The 19,940-nt window shown below is 45.3% G+C and overlaps 2 protein-coding genes across 2 annotated transcripts in view; both read right to left on the reverse strand.

Moving 5' to 3' along the window:
• LOC126564302 (neutral and basic amino acid transport protein rBAT-like) overlaps positions 1-19,940 on the reverse strand; it is a 535,179-nt gene that overhangs the window by 491,231 nt on the left and 24,008 nt on the right. The window lies entirely within an intron of this gene.
• LOC126564126 (amphoterin-induced protein 2-like) lies at positions 1,510-4,074 on the reverse strand. The gene has a single exon (XM_050221063.1). It carries the CDS (start codon positions 4,021-4,023, stop codon positions 1,609-1,611), a length of 2,415 nt encoding a protein of 804 aa, XP_050077020.1. The 5' UTR covers positions 4,024-4,074; the 3' UTR covers positions 1,510-1,608.

Raw genomic sequence — 19,940 nt, forward strand, 5'->3', positions numbered from 1 at the left:
CACTTTCTCCACCACTACTAAACGCGAGTATTTTTACCATGTGATTCTGTGTGTGTGGATGTGTTTTAATTTCTTCTCTTTTCTCGCCATGGTTTTGTGTATATAGATATAATTTATTTATTTTTCTTCACTATATTTATATAAACAAAGTTTTCTGTACACCTAAGTATTTACCTTTCATTAATTAAGTTTACAAGTCTTTTTTGTCTCAGAGAGTGAGTGAGTTCTTTAAGTTTCGCGTTTGTGTGTTTTTTTTTATTTGTTTAATTTTTCCCGCTTTCCATTTGCTTTCTACAACGCACCCGCATCGCTCTAACGCAAACGCTCTCCGCCCTTCGACCAACCACCAGCCAGAAGCGAGAATTCTCTTTCTTTGTGTATCAAAGTTTTGCGGAAAACTCTTTCAAAACTACGCCTGTTTTGTTCGCCTTTGAAGCTGGTGAGCATCGTTGAAAAACTCGAGCAATCCTGGAGCGATGCCTGATGGTGTAGGGCGGAGAAGCATGTCTGCACCGTTTGACGGGCAAACGTAACACTCGGAAAGGAAAACAACATGTGCCGAATTTTCCAGCGCACACTGTGAACTTTGGAAACAAGGAACAACGCTCACAGATGGGATGTATGAGGAATGGGAAGAGGATGGAACCTACTACACCTTAAGCTTATGCTCTATTCCGACTGTGGGGATGGGACGAGATGGCCACCCATACCCGTCCCGTCCGTCGCTTACGTACTCATTTTGGGTTATGTGATGTATAAAAATAGGAGATTAAATAAATCAGATGAAAAAAGAGGGTGTACCATTCACAGTACTTATCACATTCATACACTTTCCGCTATCGCCCTCATTAGGTAAGCCCCTTGCCACAGAGTTGTTGTTTCGTTTCGTGTTTCCTCCCATCGTTTCCCAACCGTGACCCCGTCCACTCTAGCCTCAAATCGACGACCACTGACGACCGGCTTTCAACGAACTAAAATAGTGACGTTTCTCGACATTTTTCCCGATCTGTGGGTGGCTTCACAAACAATATATACACTGTCACACATACACGCGTCTGCACATACACAAACACAGTAACACAAACATACACCAGTTCTTCATCTTGGCGTCTTGTAGAACAAATGTGTGTTATGTGTACGATTGGTTTTTGTTTCCTGCGTTTCTATCGTGTTGCATGGTTTTCTTTGGGATACAACGCATCGCTTAACGCTACCGCTAACCACGGCACTTCTTCATCTCACTCGAACGGTCATTTTGTTATACATCGTTTTCTGTTTTGTTTTCGTATCGTTTCCGACCTTCCGCTTTACGTGGTGTACGAGCATCGATCTAGCTACTTCGAGTTCGCGAGGCGAGGAACGATTAGACTAATACGTTGAAATCAAAGGTAAAAGCTACGAGCGTTACCGGATCGCGTGTGTGACAATTGCATACCCGTTAGGCGCTTACCGTACGCGATGCGACGGTGTACAGCACACAGGACGCCGGGGCGAGTGAGATTGCGCTCACAGCTCGTCCTCATCGTTGTCACTCGCTGGGGCCGGGGAGGGAGGCGGCTGGTCGTGGGCTGCTGCTAGTAAGGGCAAGCGGAAAGCCTAAAAGCTGGACTACACATCCGTCCCGCAGCCTTCCTGGTAGCCTTCGTCGGGCGAGTTGCGGCTGTTGGATAAAGCACGTTTTAAGGCCGTCACCGGTGGCAGAACCGGCACGCCACCCTTCTGCCACACCCGCAGCGTCTTCGCGTTCATCGGCATGCTACCGGTGCTGCCGTGATGGGCCGGCTGTACGCTGGCCAGCTTGTTGTGCAGCTGCTCCGCACCGGGCACGATCGGAAGCCCGTAGTCTGCAGGGTAGCCGCCGCCGCTACTGCTGTTGCTTGCCGCCGTCGTACCGGAGGATGTCGTGTGACCGTAAACACCGGCTGGACCAGTGGACGTGGTCAACGACAGCCCGGAGGTAAGATGCGTTCGCGGGAACGTCCGGCTCAGGTAGTCGACGGAGGACGTTTCGTCGTCCAGGTTCAGCATAGTCGGTCCGGTGGTGGATGAACCGAGGATGGGCAGCTTGTCGGAGTAGGGCCCGTTGTTAGCGGCACTTCCACCACCACCGTGGTCGAGTCCGGCGGCCGCTAGGTTGGAGCTGTGCGTTTCCCACAGCCCGGACGGATAGAGCGAATCGCAACCGGCCCGGCTATACTCGCCACTGCCCGGCCGCTCGACCGGGTCCATCAGCGAGAGGGCGGTGTTGAGAGCGGTGGTGGCCTGCAGCTGCAGTTGACTAAGGTGCGCGAGCGGGTCGACGGCACTGGATGCGCCGGCGGCGACGGTACCGGTGGCAAGATCGGACCCACTGCCCAACCGCTTCGTGTCGTTGATCAGGTCCGGATTGTTGCCGGCGAGCGAGTGCGTCGGTGACACGAAACATTGGCCGGACGCGATCAGACTTCCGCCCCCGTCATAGTGGGACGTCGAGTAGGGCAGATCGGTCAGCCGGGGCGGCTTCTGGACCGGGTTGGCCGCCGACGGGCAGCACTTTAGATCGCCGGGGGCGTTTTTTCGATCTGGAGAATGACAATCGTTAATAGGTGTCGCCACCTTGCCATTTACATTGCTAGAGGGACTTACGGACGTGATCACCTCGACCTGGTTCGGGGTTTTCGTCTCCGTCATCGGTATGCGCCGTAATCGCACCAGCAGGAACAGTATGATCAGCAGGATGAACAGTATCAATATGACGAGGGCCGCACTCAGCCCAATGATCTGCCGGTTCTCGATCGCAAACCCGATGTCACGCATCGCCACGTGTAGCGTGAAGTTTGCCTCGGCCGTACCGGCCCGGTTTTCCACCACGCAGTAAAACTCGCTCGAGTCCGTCTCCTGCGCGTTTGTGAGCGTCAGCTTGCTGCGCTTCTCGAAGTTGCCCTGCTCGTAGACGAGGACGCGCTGGTACGCACTAAAGTGCGAATTGTTCACCAGCAGCTTCCCGTTCCAGTACCAGTTGACGGTGGCGGACGGCACCGCCGAACTGCGGCACTCGATTGTCGCATTCTCACCACTGTACGCCTGGATGAAACGGCGCACCGGCAACATTTCCGGCTTGCAGGCAAAGTCGTCCACCTGCAGGTCGCCGAACGTTTTGTCCATCACGCGCTCCGGACCTCCGGCACAGGTCGGAGCGATCGGGTACGGTATGTTGTGCTCCGTAAGCCACAGCTTAGCTGCCCGCAGCCGACAGTCACACACCCACGGGTTCTCGTGCAGCTCGATACCGTGCAACCGGCTGAGCGTTTCGATCGTCTTTGGTCGCAGCTCGGACAGCTGGTTGCCGTTCAGCTTGAGCGAATGGAGCGACCCGAGTCCTTCGAAAGCTTGTGGCGCAATCGTCTGGATGCTGCAGAACGAGAGATCTAGCTTGTTCAGAGCGGTCACGTTACGGAACGCGTGGCTCTCGATTTTCTGGATGTGATTACGCGCCAGGGTGAGATCGCGCAAGGATACGATATGTTGGAATGCGGCGGACGGTACCGCTGTGAGGAGATTGATCGATAGGTCCAGCTCGACCAGATTCGTCAACCCCGCAAATGCACCGTCATCGATCTGACCGATGCGACAGTCGCGCATGTACAGCTTTTGCAGGTTCAGCAGGTTCGAACGGATGAACGTTTCGTTCGAGATGATCTGCAGGTTGTTTCCCGACACGTCCAACACCTGCGTCGAGTGGTCGATGTTCTCCGGGATCGTGAACAGATTGCCGCTCAAACACTCGACCGCCTGTTTGCCGCCCTTCCACTTGCACTGACAGGCGGAGGGACAGTTTGGCTCACCGCTTACCGTGTCCCGACCAACGATGGCTAGCAACAGCACCACCACTAACAGTGTCCTCGCCGAACACGGGAACCAAAGACTTCGGCGGGACGTTGAGTTTTGCCAGCACCATCGGTGTGCCCCTATCCGAAACTGCCCCCACTGCCACTCATCCACCGACCCCATCGTATGTCTGTGTTGCTGGACGCGACGTTCCATCGTGGGTGCGTACGATTCGGGAAATTGTGGAACTTAAAAGTAAAAGGAACTAGCACACGGTGGTTGCCCCAAACTCTTAACTTTCTCTTTCTATCTCTCGCTTAAATGTTCTCGTTGTCACCACCAATTCGTACACGATCAACAGATGTACGGCGTCGTGCCGGACGTCGTTGCCATGGTGTTGTAGATCGAGTACGGCGCACTCTGTTTGCTATGTGATGGTTTCATTTGCGTTACTCACTGCGGGATCTTGCTCCTGTTTGTCTTGCTGTATCTTGCTGACATTAAGCGGATCCTTCAAGGTTCTTTCCTTGGCGGTTTCTGCACCATGCCGGTAGCTGGGTGTATGCTGGGTGGCTTGCTTAACATCTGCCACTCACACTATGCGGCTCGTTGCGGTCGTGGTACGTCGTTGGGGAACACTTAAGGGAGTTGAGTCCCATCGGGGAGCACCACCGCTCATAAACTTGCAGCAATTCAACAAGGGATCAATTATTATGCACTGCTCCTTCTGCATACACTTCACTGACACTGGCCCGAACACGCACCAGCGGTAGACCGGATGCAGCACATCACAGGGCCACTCACACAACGCACAACAACACACAGGTGAGGGTGTTATTTGCGGGAGAAAAATCAATTTTGTACATAAATCAATTTTTCATTCACTGGTAATAAATCCAATTTAATCCTTGTTATGGGGTGCCCCGTTTTATATGAAAATTTATTACGTAACGGTTATGCCGCTGCCGCTGGTGCCGCACACAAACACACACACACACACACGTACACTGGTATACTGGTTTTATTTTGCGGCTGATGTGCTTTTCTTTTGCACCACCTCAACAATAACGATGATGATGCTGATGAGAACGTTGTTGATGATGCTGGAAATGCTCGCACATTGGTACTTGTTTTTCCGCCGTTAAATGTGACGGAGGTGTTATGATGAAAGTGTTACACTCGACACACACACACACGTTACGCACTGTGATTGGATTCGCGTTGAGCGTTTTAGTTATGCGAACGATTTGAATTATTCACCAAACAACGGAACCAAAACACACAGACACACGGTGGCCACACACTCTAACCATACCACACCGGAGCAGTCGGACTTGGAAACGTGCAGAAAAAGGAAGCGAGTACCATAAATCCGAAATGAAACGAAAATCAAATATTCTCCACTGCGATGGGATTGTGCTGGGAATCATCCAATGGCAATGGGGCGGGGTAGCTGAGGGTAAAGGTAATTTCCGGCCCTCGGGAAGCAAGAAGAAAAAAAAGCACGGTCTTGGTCTTGGCCCGAAATGTAGACGTTTGCTGACCGTTTGTTTCGTTTTCCCTTCACTCGAAGTTCGATTTCCGTCCGGGTTTGGGGTGGTTTGGCTTTCTTTCTTGCTTTTTTTTTGTTGCTGGCCTGGGTTTTCTCTGTAACTCCCGGTACTTTCCACACACGCACACATACACGCTCGACAAAAGATGTTGCTATGTTGCTGACTTTGCGGTTTTTCTTCACGCTGCAGTAATCTTGAACGAAGCCGAAGTAGTAAGATGTAACTTCGCACTGATGCTTCTGCTACGAGCGGACGTACGCACCATTATCTTGGTAGTGCACACATACGCCTTACACACATGCACACACACAATTACACACACGTTAGTAGTAACACATACGTACGTAAAGGAAACGAATTTCACTTCACTTCCATTGCAGTGGGTGGAAAAGCCGTGCCGACACCCTCATTCATTCCGCCGCGTTATTACGGGCCAGCGGTTTGGCAAAAAGGTTTTGGAAAGCGAGAATTTTTCCTTCACCACACATTAACACACATACACGCACCGGTGTGGTGGACGGGGGAAAGGGGGTGGATAAAAGGGCTGCAGGGCTGTTTTCCTCATAAACAAACACGCACACGCACCCAACACTAGCTACACACTAGCACGATGGAAAATGATTTACAACTCCTTCGCACAGCTCTTGATGTGCGCACACATAAACACACACGTACACACACACCAACACACACAATACTACACACTGATTGGGGCGAGGGAAGAGGCTTTTCCGATTGATTTTTCTTCCCCGGTGTTTTCCGTCTCGGTGTTCACTCCGGCAAGCGGCAAGTTCCGCACAGTTTGATAATTTTGTTTCGCTCACAAACACCCTTCACGTGATAAGTTTTGAGACCATTTCCCTTTTTTTTCGCAATAGCACTATTTAAGACTCTTTCTCCCCTTTTTGGCGGAGGGTTAGAATTTTACTTCATTCCGAGTATCGTAGCAACGGGTCGGATTTACCGTGGCCTTGTATCCCGTTTTCACTCCCATGTACTGCTGCTTCAAGCGAGCTGCTTCGTTGCACAATTTTCACTTTTTCCTCGCACAATTTAGCACGTGAAAATTCATCCTTCCTTCACGCTGTTACACTTTTCCACGGCTGAGGAACACTTTTTCGATTGATTTTTCTTCGTTTTGATTTCTATTACCCCTCTTTCTTGCCGATAGGGGTTTTTGTTGCCTTCGTTACGTTTTTCTTTTCTTTTCACGCATTCAAGCTGGGAAATTATCAACGGACGGTGCCGCGCACACATACACTGACACACGTACACAGAACGAAAATTCGTACCGCCGTAATTCCCCCGCGCGTGTCGAATAGAACTGGCTCGTTGCTGGCTCCTGAAAGAGGGCGCGCGCGCGTCGGTCACGTGAGATGGACACATACACGCCGCACGTCCGCTGCGTACCGTAAACAGATGTGAACTGACTGAAAATCTTCTCTTCGGTCTTTGGCGTACGTCGGGTCGGGTTTTCGTACGGGGCCGTATTTTCCTCTCGGGTCCATCATCATCGATCGGCCCAAAGAGCCGTTTTGTTGTGCTGAGTGCGTGTGTTTTTTCTTCGTATGCTTCCTTTGGTCTACCGCCGCATTCTCACGCCTGTAGCGGGAGTACGTGAGCGAGCGTGGTGAATGAATGAGAGAAAATGGCGAGAAGAGAAAAGAATGGGAGCGGAATAACAGCCATCTTCTCAGGATTGCGTCTTGTGAGCATGATGCTGTGGTTATGCTTGTCTCACTATGTATGCTGAGTGAGAAAGCACACTGTGATAGAAAATGGACATTGTTTGGCTCATTTTACGATATTTTACTTGCTTTGAGATAATTAATATTGTATATTCCATTTTTTTTTCTTACAAATCATAAGAACTCTAAGCGTTTCAGATAATCATGATGACAAGATATTTGTATTTATTTTTCAACTTATCATGCTCGATATATGGCAAATAATAAGGAGGAAATGCCTGGAGGATATTAATTGTTTCAGTCACACCTGGTTTAGTCAATAAACACGGCGACGTGCCGTCATACTTAATAATAAATAAAATAAATTATTCATTGACTTATTTTGTATGCTACTGGGTTTTAAAAATTTCATTCCGATCCTTATAATCTGAGAAAGAAAAGAAAACAAGCAAACGGGAGCGGAATTGAGATACAAAAATGGAAAAATCCCAAAAAGATATTTATGAAAACTTCTCCCATTCCTTTCACTTTTCGAAAACTTGTCCTGTTATATTCAACCGCCTGCTTTCAAGTTTTAGGTGGGACTTTGTCTTTCAAAAATTTGGCATACGTTTATATTTTTTAAGTTAATAAAAATAAAACCCAGATAAAGATAATTGCTGTAAGTAGGTTTCAGATAAAAATCAAATTGTACCAACTACATCGTTACTCAAATGATGGGCTTTGATTATGTACCAGGATACGACGCAGATTTCTACATGATAATTCAACACTTTCGATATGAAAAAACCTTTTGACAATCCTTTTAAAGTTTTTTTTTATTATTTTTTTTTCAAACTGCTACTTTTTTTAAGCTACAGATTGCTTTACATCTTCGATTTTACCTTAAACTAAATAAAGAAAGGGCAACATTTCCTTGAAACATTAATTTAAAAAATATTGTTTACATTCAGGAAATCATCGGATTAGTAAAATTAAAATAAAACTAATTATCTCCAATGTTTTAAAATAATAACTGAGCTAGTCCGTGTTAAGGTTCAAACAATAATTCTTCCTTGCTGTCACTGTTCTTTTTGGTTGCTTTTTGAGAGGTAGAGAATCTTTTTTTATTATTTTTGATTAACTTTCTTAAAAATATTTAAAAAAAAAGCTTAACAAGTTTGATTGCTCGTATCAAACAGTGAAGATTGATTGCATTCATCATGGGGTTCAAATTTACCAGCTCGAAATGGTAAAAATAAGGACCGAGGCGATAGCGAGGTTTATCTTCTCATGGCAGTACCACATAGCGAATCCCATCTAGACCGTAGCCCTGGACGCAGACCTAACTACATGCAGCTATAGGTAAAGTCAAGTCAGATCGTCCAAAACCTCTCGAAGTTGTAGAGTGAAAGAAGTAAAAAAAGAAGATTAAATTCAAATTTGATCTTAAGTTGTGTAAGTTCAAAAAATAAGTAGAGAGGTCGATAGATCAAAAGTAAACTTTGAAACAATGATTGAATTAGTGATAAGGCTGTAAAACTTTAGTGATAAGAGCTAGTGAGACAGATTTAGATAGATTTTAGAACTAGTGATAAGTGTAAAAGCAAGAAAAGTTTAGAGTAACTTTGTTCCGCTTTATACACAACAGGCTCTGGTATTGAATCCTGTCCGGACTGTCTACTCGTACAATTCGACTAACTATCCCTGCTGAGAGTATAAGGAAGTCAAAGAATGCCTGCAACATTCCGGAACTCGAAAGCCAACAACAAACATAAATAGGAATAAGTAAAAGTTAAAAGTTAAAACACATATTAATAAAATGTTAAAATTTAATGGAAAATTATTTAACAATTATGTTTACTAAAAATGTAAACAAGAGCTAAGCCGTTATTTGTATGAAATATAATTCTTCTTAGAACATGAGAAAGCATGAAATACTGTTTTCATGTTTTCGCTCAAACTAATCTCACTGACTCATCCCGTAGTGAGTAAGAGCAGGTGTTCAAAAAATTCTCTTCGTTCTACTCTTAGCAGCACCACCAAACAATCGCTCTCAAACTACAGGGTGACTCAATTACTGCCATACACCAGCTGTCGTCCTTTTCCGGAAACGTTCGGCAAAGGTCCACAGCGATCATGCGCAACCGGGGCCACCAACATTCGACCAGAACCACTCGTCTTTAGACCAGTTTGCACCAGTCAGGACGAAGAATGCCTTCTTTGCTACCTGCCTTTTTCCGCTTTCCATCACCAGCACCACCACCACCTTCGGTGGGTGGTGTTCCATTTTCGACAACATCGGACGTAACATCGTCGTGTTCGTCGTGTCCGCCGTGTCGAGCCAGTGTCGATCCATCCTGCCCGAAAAACCCTAAAAACATAGCAACAAAATTATGGAACACTTCACCGTTCGTCGTCTCCCCGTTGTAGACGACCCCCGTCGCTTTCCACACCGTGTCCTCCCCCAACCCGCCTCCCACCCAAATAGGCAACGAATCAGCCCAACGGAAAAATCGCTGCCGGCTGTTTTTTGTTTTGCTTTTTTTTTTCGGAAGCATAATAAAAAACGCAACCATACTGCCTATCGCTATTGCGTATGTTTAGCAGTACGAAGCCCAACATGATTATGATCCGCAGGCCACTTCACCCACATGTCTTGCGCTTACTTTCTTTCGCTCTGTACAGAGGAGCTCCATTTTCGGAAGAAGCTTTAAAGCTCTCTCTCTCTCCCTCGTAGTGAGTCAGCAGGGATATCCTTTCAAGATACACACTACACACATTGGTTGTGAGGAATGTGTCTGGGTCGTTGTCACCGATTGCGTGAATGCTGCGACGTATGTTTGTGTGTTTGTGAGGGGCAAACACGTATTTCACAAAACTCACGTACGTAAGGTCTCGGATCGGTCGACAGACGAGAAGCCAACAGCACTTTAAAGTGCTGCCGCCAGCTGCTGCGAACAAATGGGCGTACGGTTTTGTTAAGGGCAACTGCGCACCAGAAAGGTTCGAAGCCATGTGGGCAAGGGCATGCTGCTTACTTTAATGCGCCAAAAAGGGGTTTAAGGTAAATTTGGCCAACTATTTTACCTTCGTCTGTGAGCAGGAAGGAATCTATGGAAGCACTGAGAAAAAAAAAATAGAAATGGAAACCGAGGAGAACACAAAACGGAAGACAACCCGCCATGAAGTGAGAAGAATCGAAACGATTCTAAAATAAATGGATTTCGCTTCCTTCCTACAGTTCGTGTTCGGGGTTTCGCTTCATTCATCCACACTTCAGCTGCTGTTTGTCCACTGTCATCTGGTTTTGCTGTTCCTTAGTTTTGTTCTCCCTTTTACAATCTTTTTTTTTTTTTTTTTGCTTAATTTTGCACTGCCACAGTTTGAGCTCTGAAGCAAACTCTTTTCATCTTCCCTTTTTGTACCTTTTGTACTTCGTTTCTTTTATTACGACGTTGTGTGTTCGTTTATTCTTCATTTCTTACCTTGCACTTCGATTACCTTGCATCGATTTCCTTTGCGTTTCGCTCCTCGCACGTTTCGGTTTTCGTCATTTATTCATCTTCGATTAGCTTAGCTCATTCTGTGTCAAATGATTTTTTGCCCTGTTTTCCTGTGTGATTTTTTTGTTGTTGTGCCAGTCTTGCGACAGTTTGTGGCTGTGGGCACTGGTGAAGCGATTTAGTTGTCTTTATTTCCATGTTTCTGTTTGTTCGTTTTTGTTTCAGTCGTTATTTTAGGAGTTCTTTTTTATTATAATGTGCATCGAGAACAACAACAATTGCCGACCAACTAACGAACCCAGGATGATGATCGAGATTGGTTGGGATGGAGCAGTTAGGGGAAGGGGAGCGGAGTGGGAAGGAGCTTTTGTTTTTTATTAGTCGCTTGCTTTTTTTTCTCCCCCCGTTGGACATCTTACGTGACTTTTGTCTCTTCCCGGACGAGAAAACGACATGCGAGCGCGCTCATGCTTGCGGAAAATGGCTTCCCAAAATTTCCGCCCCGTAAAGGGCCGGGTACGTGTAAAACAGGCCGCACTGACACGACCGGTACACAACAAATCAGAGCGAACAGAGAGACGATCACGGACAGTCGGTGAAAACTGCTTCCCAGGGGTTGGTTCTCCTGTGCTGTTCCGGTGTACGCGAGCATGGAGGGTGAAAATTTCTAGCCAGAAGAGCTCTTAATTGAGTCAAATTGAGACAAAGATTTAGGGAAAAAGCGCACACCGGGAAACCCCTCGAATAGCCGAAAAAAGTGGTCTCGTTTCGGGTCCTCGGCAAATCCCAGTCAAGGGTGTGTGCTATTGTGACTGAGGGTACGCGCGTGCATGTGTGTGTGTGTGTATGTTTCACCAGTCCCTTACGAATATACCTGCTGACAGTAGAACTCGCGGCTTCTCGCCATGTGCGTGTACGGTGGGTGAGTTTTTATGTTTGCTCACCATGGCCGCAGGCAAAACCTCGGCAAACCTTCTGCCAAGCAGGAGCAGTTTGAACGCGAGCAGAGCGCGGATGGCAATGGAGGGTGCTATATTCCAATTTTTATGAGTCAATTTCAGCCCAGCGTGACGGAACGCGTGTGGCACTGGGTTGTGTTACGATGCGGATGCGGCTGCCAGCTTCTTCAGCCCGGCAGAACAAGTCTCTCCAGAAAGTGCTGCGTCTAGCAATTCACCAATTTATCTTTGAAGTCATTCCCGCACCAAGCGGGAGAAAATGTGAGGGGTGAGAAAAACCTTATGCTCGGTTGAGATGGGTCCGCACCGTAATGGTACACAATTGGCAGAAAACCTCGGGAACAACGTACAGGAGCGGGGACAAATTATGCCTCAAATGTGTGCAATAAATGTACGGCGTGCATGGACTGGACAGAGGGACTGTTCCGTTGTTCCTGCTTGTGCACGAAAGATAGTCTCGTTTGATGATATTTTCCTTCATATCAATCAGTTTTTTTGAAAATTGACGTTTTACTTCTTGTTTGTGTCTTGTTCTTTTTTTATTTTTTTTTGCCTTAGCCAAGAAAGATAATGCATCTTACCAATCTCAATTTGTACTTTTGAGGGGTGATTTTTTTGGTGATGTTCACATGGCGTATAATAAATTCATTAGAATCCATGAGAGAGATTATTCGAGGGGAGATAGATGCTGTATAAATTGTAAAGAAGGGGTGGTTAACTATCTGTTTTACGCAGAAAGTGGTGTGGCTTAAGATGTTGCATAAAATCTTCCGTACTTTTAGATTAACAGTCGATTGCTAGCAATTGAAGGATGAAAAATAAATCTTCTTATGCTTTAGTAAAATAGTAACATAAGCAATATGAAAAAAAGATTCAAAGTAGAACAATTCCATGCGAAAAATATTATATTTTTGTAAAAATAATAACAAAAAAAAAACTTTATTTTACCAGGGTCGGCCGTATGTCCAAAAAAAGTGATTGAAATAAAAAAAAAAAAACAAGAGACAAACATCAGATGAAAAAATACACAATTCGAAAGAAAAAGAAAGTAATGATAAAACAACCTTTTTTTTTTTTTTTGTTTGCGTTTGAAACATGAGAAATAAGATTTTTCCATTTATTTTTGACATTCAGATATATGACATGCTTAATAACAACACCTCTTATAGCAGTAATTATACTTTATTTGAAGCACGTGGAATGTAATAGAAAGTTTTCTTTTATGTATTTCGCAAAGACATACACAAACACACCGACAGAAGAAAAGCTCCAAATCACAACTATCCTTTTCCCGGGCCAATAAAGCTAGCCACAAATACGGACCGAAGTAAAATATAATGAAACGCACAGGTGAATGACTCTCGGTAATTTCTACTTGCGGGGGGTTTACTCGCACCATTCACTCGTACCGGATGTAGTTTTTTTTTGTGAACATGAGGGGGGTTTCTCCTTCCTCCCCAACTCCCTCTAAACCCTTCACGGTCGCGGGGGTAGCGGTGGTGTTACCCATTTTATTAACGGTCCATCCATAAAAGACGGAAAAAGGTGCGCAAAGTCATGATTTATGCTCCATTTTCTCCCGCGATACTTTGCCGGGAACTTGCTGGCTCATACCGGTGGGCTGGGATATTTTGAGCGGGACCATTCGGCCAGGCAACGTTCACCGCGGCCACGGCATTTGCTAACTGCCGGTGTCCGAAAACTGTTGGTGTCTTTTTCGGGTCAATTAGCCCGGCTGCGGGCGAAACAAATAATGATCGGTTCAGTTATTAAGATCATCAACATTCGTTGGTTGGGCAAACCAGGTGAGGAAACATTTCGTGCCGGGGAGAAATTCAATTACAGCTAAACAGGGAACAGGGTTGGAGCCGAGTCAGTTTCGTGGTTTGGTAGTTTGGGAGTTAGTTACGGTTCGGAACGCCAATGCCAATGATGATGATGTGTTGTTTTCCTTCGAGGTTTTTTTCTATTTTGCCCTCCGCCTCCTTGGCGGACGGAGGTAACGCTTGTCTGGCAATGGTCATAGACCACCGCCATGGAGCAACAGACGCAAAATGGGCCTCTTTTGTCTTCCGATGCAATCGGTTCGTGCAGCACGGATAAGCTTGAGCTGATACGTACCTTCCGAGATATTATTACGCGGGAGAAACGATCGGATCGGATCTGCCTGCCATCAACATTGTCGTCGCCGCGTGCGACGGTAAACAGTGTGCTTCGCCAAAGAGCCATACCATCAGTTCCGCCAGAACGAACATGAAACCATCATTAAAATAATAGACCAAGGCATACGATGGGCCTGGGGGAATTTCTCAAGGTTTGAGTCGCGTTAGCTGTGTTCTCTCTTTGTGTGCGTTCCACCTTCCTTGGTGGAGCAATTAAGAAAAATCAAAGCACTAAGCACCTTCGCGTGTGTGTCGCCCGCTACGGTGACGGAGTTGCGTTGTTTGTCTGTTTAGCTGTACATCTAGAGAAGTTTCAGAGCATGAAAGCAATTTCCGAAAGCACAGCATTGTGTCACGTACTTACGGGTGGGTTTTTTCCGAAAATTTCATGCTTTGCTGAAAAGAATATTACTTTATTTTGTGTTATGCAGTACAAAAGAGAGTTAATTGTTTAATAGTTGAATTTGATGCTGTAAAATAATAACTATTGAAGTAATCGACTTGAGCAGTTGTCGTGCAGATTGAAACATCGTGATAAAGTATTTCATTTAAAGGAAGGACTAAAAAGAGAGGAAATAATTTGAACAAGGGTAATTCAACTCTATTACGTACCAAATTCTTTCAGCATCGATAGGCTATATTCCTTCACCGAAAACCTAGTACGAGGCTCTTTATACGAGATCCGTTGTATAGGAACACCGCTGGATGTTAGTTTAAATATCAACATTTTACTGCCCACATCCTTTTTATTAAACCACATTTTGCGATAATCATTGCTAACAAAACGATATGTAAGCCATAGTTATGGAAAAATCTAGGTTAGAAATTTATCTGAATTTTTGACAAAAATGAACATGAAAAGAAAACATAAGAATACTATTTTCTATTTTAACCGTCACAGAGATCCAGTCTACAAGTACGGCCTGGCCATAATTAATAAAAAAGCCATGCAATCCAACATTCTTCAATCAATCTGGCCGCAAAAACTGAAATTTTTAAGAAACATATAAGTGATTAGCGGTGTGCGAGACGTACACCCGACTGAAACCCGAGGCCAATAGAATTGGATTGAGGTTCAATGTGACGAAGACAAAATACCTGCTTGCCGGAGGCTCTGACCGTGATAGAGCCCGACTCGGAAGCAGGGTTACAGTTGACGGGGATGATCTTGAGGTGGAAGAGGAGTTCTGCTTCCTTGGTACGATCGTAACGTCAGACAACAACAGCGAAAAGCAAGCAGCGAAATCCGAAGGCGCATTGTTAAGGGGCATCGTGCTTACTGCGGACTCCACAAATTCCTGCGATCCAGAAGACTCCAAAAACACACGAAATGTACGATTTACCGCACTTTGATACGTCCGGTAGTCCTTTACGGGTACGAGTATTGGACTATGTTGACGGAGGACGCCAATGCACTCGCCATTTTCGAACGGCGGGTGCTAAGGACTATCTTTGGCGGTGTGTGCGAGCAGGGCGTGTGGCGAAGTAGAATGAACCACGAGCTAGCTGAGCTGTTTGGTGGTGCTGATATCCTGACGATATTCAAAGCCGGAAGTATACGTTTGCTGGGGAACGTGATGAGGATGCTCGTTGGCTGGATCAAGTGGAGTCTAACCTGTCGGAGATCGGATGCAGCCGTGGATGGAAGACTGCAGACCTAGACCGAGTTTCTTGGAAACTGATTGGAGACCTGACCATGTCGACGCGACGTGCTCAATCTTGAGCAGGTCAAGAAAAAGAAGAAGATATGTAATCTTAAGGCATTTGATAAAGCACAGGATACCAATAATACTGAGCAAGGCGACTGAGCAGTTACCGGATCTGACGTACACACTTAAGTTACGTGGTTTGAGAACGTTACGCCGCGTGTGTCAAATGTTACGCCGTATATAATGCTGGGTGTCAAACGTTTGATGGAAAGATAAGACAATATTATGACGTCAATTATGTTCTGGCTATTGTATTTTATCTTAAACTTCTATGAGACATAACTGTGCAAGCATAATCCCTGTAACATTCCAGGCTATCCCCACAGTTGGACTAAATAGAGCTTCTGTACAGTTGGCGGTATTTCTACTTACGCGTCCAAATTACAAAACATCAGTAGTTACAGTTTCGCAGTGAGCGCCTCATGGGCAGACCCACAAATATTATTTTAATTCCAACAGATTCAGAAATTGATTGAAATGATTTTGGAGAATTTAATTACATAATTAATCTTTACAACACAGATCACCGAGCACCATATTTCACAATTTACTCTCTTAGCCTCAAAACAGAAAATTTATACACAATTTATTTGGGCCACAAAAGCCACAACCATCAATGAAAAGCCGTGGCTCTTAGTCGGCCGGCAAAGAAAACGAAACAGCTTTCACAACACCACAAAACCATTCACAAAACTATTAAAGCATCAAACAATCGTAACTGGAAAACTTTCCAAGCAAAAAAAAAAAATGGAAACCCAAAAACCCAATCAGCATCAGTGTGCTTTTTTTTCTTTTATTTGCAAACCCACGCAAAACCGCGATCGAAATGGAAAGTTTAGCAAATCGTCACATTTTCATTACGATCAGTTGGTTGGAAACGCACGTGTGGGACAGAGGGAGGAAGGGCATTAATTTTCACGCTACAAACCGCTCATTCCGGGCCGGGAAAGTCCCCCGCCGATGGCACTCTCGATGAACCACAGATAAATTATCCACCTTAGTCGCCTTCACGAGCTGGACGCGCGAAAGAAAGCAAAAGCGACCATGCGCCTGTTTGGCACATCAAATTGCAGCCGGTGCAAATCGCTAGCACTTCTTCACGAATGGTGAAGGTGTTTGGGTGGAGAGGGGAGGTATGGGAGGAAAAGGGTTGGAAGGCGGTGAGGTATGGGAGGAAAAGGGTTGGAAGGCGGTGAGTTGGCGTCCGGGCAAATACAGAACGTCAATCAAAATCAGTGATAATCGCGCACATAAAATTAATTAAAACGCTAAATCTACATCGCCAGCCTGTTCGGGTCCACCGATAAGGGTTTGGGAATGTGTGTGTGTGTGTGTGTGTGTGTGTGTGTGTGTGTGTGTGTGTGTGTGTGTGTGTGTGTGTGTGTGTGTGTGTGTGTGTGTGTGTGTGTGTGTGTGTGTGTGTGTGTGTGTGTGTGTGTGTGTGTGTGTGTGTGTGTGTGTGTGTGTGTGTGTGTGTGTGTGTGTGTGTGTGTGTGTGTGTGTGTGTGTGTGTGTGTGTGTGTGTGTGTGTGTGTGTGTGTGTGTGTGTGTGTGTGTGTGTGTGTGTGTGTGTGTGTGTGTGTGTGTGTGTGTGTGTGTGTGTGTGTGTGTGTGTGTGTGTGTGTGTGTGTGTGTGTGTGTGTGTGTGTGTGTGTGTGTGTGTGTGTGTGTGTGTGTGTGTGTGTGTGTGTGTGTGTGTGTGTGTGTGTGTGTGTGTGTGTGTGTGTGTGTGTGTGTGTGTGTGTGTGTGTGTGTGTGTGTGTGTGTGTATGTATGTATGTAAGTGGCTTTTTTCTTTCTTTGCATGCTTGGACGAAAGCTTTGTGGTTGGTAAAAGATGCATGTCGGTCGGTCGTCTTTGGTGGGCGCGTCTTGAAGCATAAATCTCGTCATGCCATTTGGGCGGGCCCGTATCCGTGGCTGAAGAGCTACCGATGGTGACGAGCCTGGGCAAAGAGAAAGTTTAAATGACCGCAGTTAGTGGAACGTTTCATTTCGTTCGGGCTTCTTAATCGGCCTTTTTTTCCAATGCTGTTGTTGCATACTTTCCTGTTCGTGCTAAAGCGTTCTGGTTCAATCATGGTGCAACACGCGTGGCGCATTTGCTTTAAAGCTCGCACAACACGCCATCCATGCAGCGTTGGGCTGGGATGGTTTGTTCAAGTGGTTTTTCCTTTTCTGTTTACTTTTAAAATATCTTTAAACGGATGCTTATGCTGTGCGTTGGACGAAATTGCGAACATTTCACCCCAATCGTTTAGCACAGATGAGCATCGCTGCTGATTAGCGTTTAGTGGAAGGCGCTCTCGCTCATCTGAAATCTTTCGCCATCCGTTGAGCGTGATGAGCGATGGGGTTTGAAGCATTTTAATGCAAATCGTTTCAAAGGAAGTAAAAGTGCATCTCATGGAAAAGATATGGCACGCCAGATAGCAAGGTTTGCTTGGAAAAGTGGTTAATGGGACGTTTGCTTTTGAAACTTCTCTGACCGCAAAGTGAAGAAACTCATTTTATGGAATGAGGGGAAAAGGTGGCCAAATAATAAAAATATTATCGCCTTTGTGATTTGTTTTGTTAAACTATGAAAAGTATTTTTTATAACCATTACACTGAAGTAGTAAATGAAATATGTTGTACACTGTACATTGTTGGTTTTCAATCGTCACCTTACTGCAGCAAAACATCCTGCTCACTGAGGTGAAATTATGTCGTATCTTCTTGACACAGACATCAACAGCAGAGTTTGGTAGAAAATTTTCAACTGAAAATGTGCCCTTTTCGGTATGTTTAAGATGATATCTGCGTGGAAATTGCAAAAATCCTAAGATCTTAAACAAATTTCTTAGAAGCTAACCAGCTCTATTGATTGTTTGGATTGTTGTTATCTAAGGAAAACCTTGAGGTTCAAGGGATTGATCTATTTTGATTAATGTTTCGGTTTGTTTGAGCTATTTTTCCGCCATTCTTTTGCAGATTAGCAACAGATTTCTGATCGCCAAAATTCGCTAGTGATATCCATAGAATGCTCTGTTCTGTTAAACTAACAGAAAGGATTGATTAACCTTTTAATCGGCACAGATTTTTACTGCTGGTTTTATGTCTTTAATTCCTTTGCAAAACGAACGAGAATCGGGAAAATAAACATTTGTTATTTAACAAAGGGCGCAAATCTTCACACGACAAGACCGGCTAGCGAATCGCGTTTGACCCAATAGCCAAAGAAAGAGAACAGAATGGATCCTAAGAAGAATAGATATACTTACTTTGAAGGAAAAAGATCCACGTTTTCTAAATGCATAATTAATTATTTATTATTATCGTAAAAAAAAGCTTTACATAAGTCAAATAAATTGCTTGTAATTAAGAACATTTACATTCCAAACTACTGTTCTGCGGGTGACACACTTAAGAATGTACCATTTGTCAAACACTCATCGAATCAATTTTGTAACTACATTGAATTCTCAACTTACCCCAGCAGCTTCATCAACACAACCACATTCGTAATACTGTTTTAACATTGCAAAAAAATTTCTAGCGTAACAAAGCACAGCTCGACACCATTTCTGCCGTTTGGTATCAAACTGGAAAAACATTTCATTCATGCGCTTCGCCTGTTCTCCAAAAAAGAAGGGACACCAGGGCAGGTGCGATGATAAATTCGCTCGTCAATCATCGCCATCATTCAGATGCGGAGATGTGCGCCACATTATGTCACATTGCGAGTACTCACCTGAATGGCTGGTGGAGGTGGAGGTCAAATTGAAACGGTTGTCAACATGCTCAACTCGGTACACGGTACAACCCATGGTACATGGACAGCCTTGCACGGTGGATGGACCGATACGCTCTGCCACGAGCGAAATAGATGACAGTGTGCGCGCTTTTTTTTCGTAGTTGTTGTCCCGAGACCTGTGACCGGTCCCAAAAATTGGCAAACGCATGTCAGCAATTATTGTAGAGGATTTATTAAATTCCCAGCCCGTTTCGTCACGATCTCATCACGGACGGTTTCGTGCCTCGTGGTGACCGGATGCGCTTGCACGGGTTTTCCTTTGGCACGGGAGTGCATAAATAAATTACGTAAACATATGCGGTAGACGTGCCCGGGTAGGGTTGGGCAGGATTGGGAGGTGGTGGGTAAAGCAGGACACATTTCCCCGTAAGCATGCCGGCTTAGGGTCTTTTGGTGTGTTGGGTACTCTTTTAATTGCACCATGCCCGGTTAGAAGAGTGCTCTACAACACGACTACACGTTCTTGTTTGCAGCCGCTTGCTCCCGGAAATGTTCGCCAAGAGTTTAGCTACGAACGTACCTAACTAGGGCAAAAGTGCGCGATCCGTGTCACCTGGCGATGGCGATTTTTGATGAAAAACCTCACCGGCCAAAGTACGGTGCAGGAAAAGCATACAGGTAAGCCTGCAAGCGCTTTGCGAACGAATCTCCTCAATAAACCAGCTGATGACATCATAATATCCTCGAATTTGCACTGCACATCATGTGGGACTCATCGAAAGAAAAAATAGGTAAACCCATCTTTGATACATTTGCCCACATACATGTTGCACTGGCTAAT

The sequence above is a fragment of the Anopheles maculipalpis genome, chromosome 3RL, assembly GCF_943734695.1.
Source record: "Anopheles maculipalpis chromosome 3RL, idAnoMacuDA_375_x, whole genome shotgun sequence".
NCBI classification, from domain to species: Eukaryota; Metazoa; Arthropoda; class Insecta; order Diptera; family Culicidae; genus Anopheles; species Anopheles maculipalpis.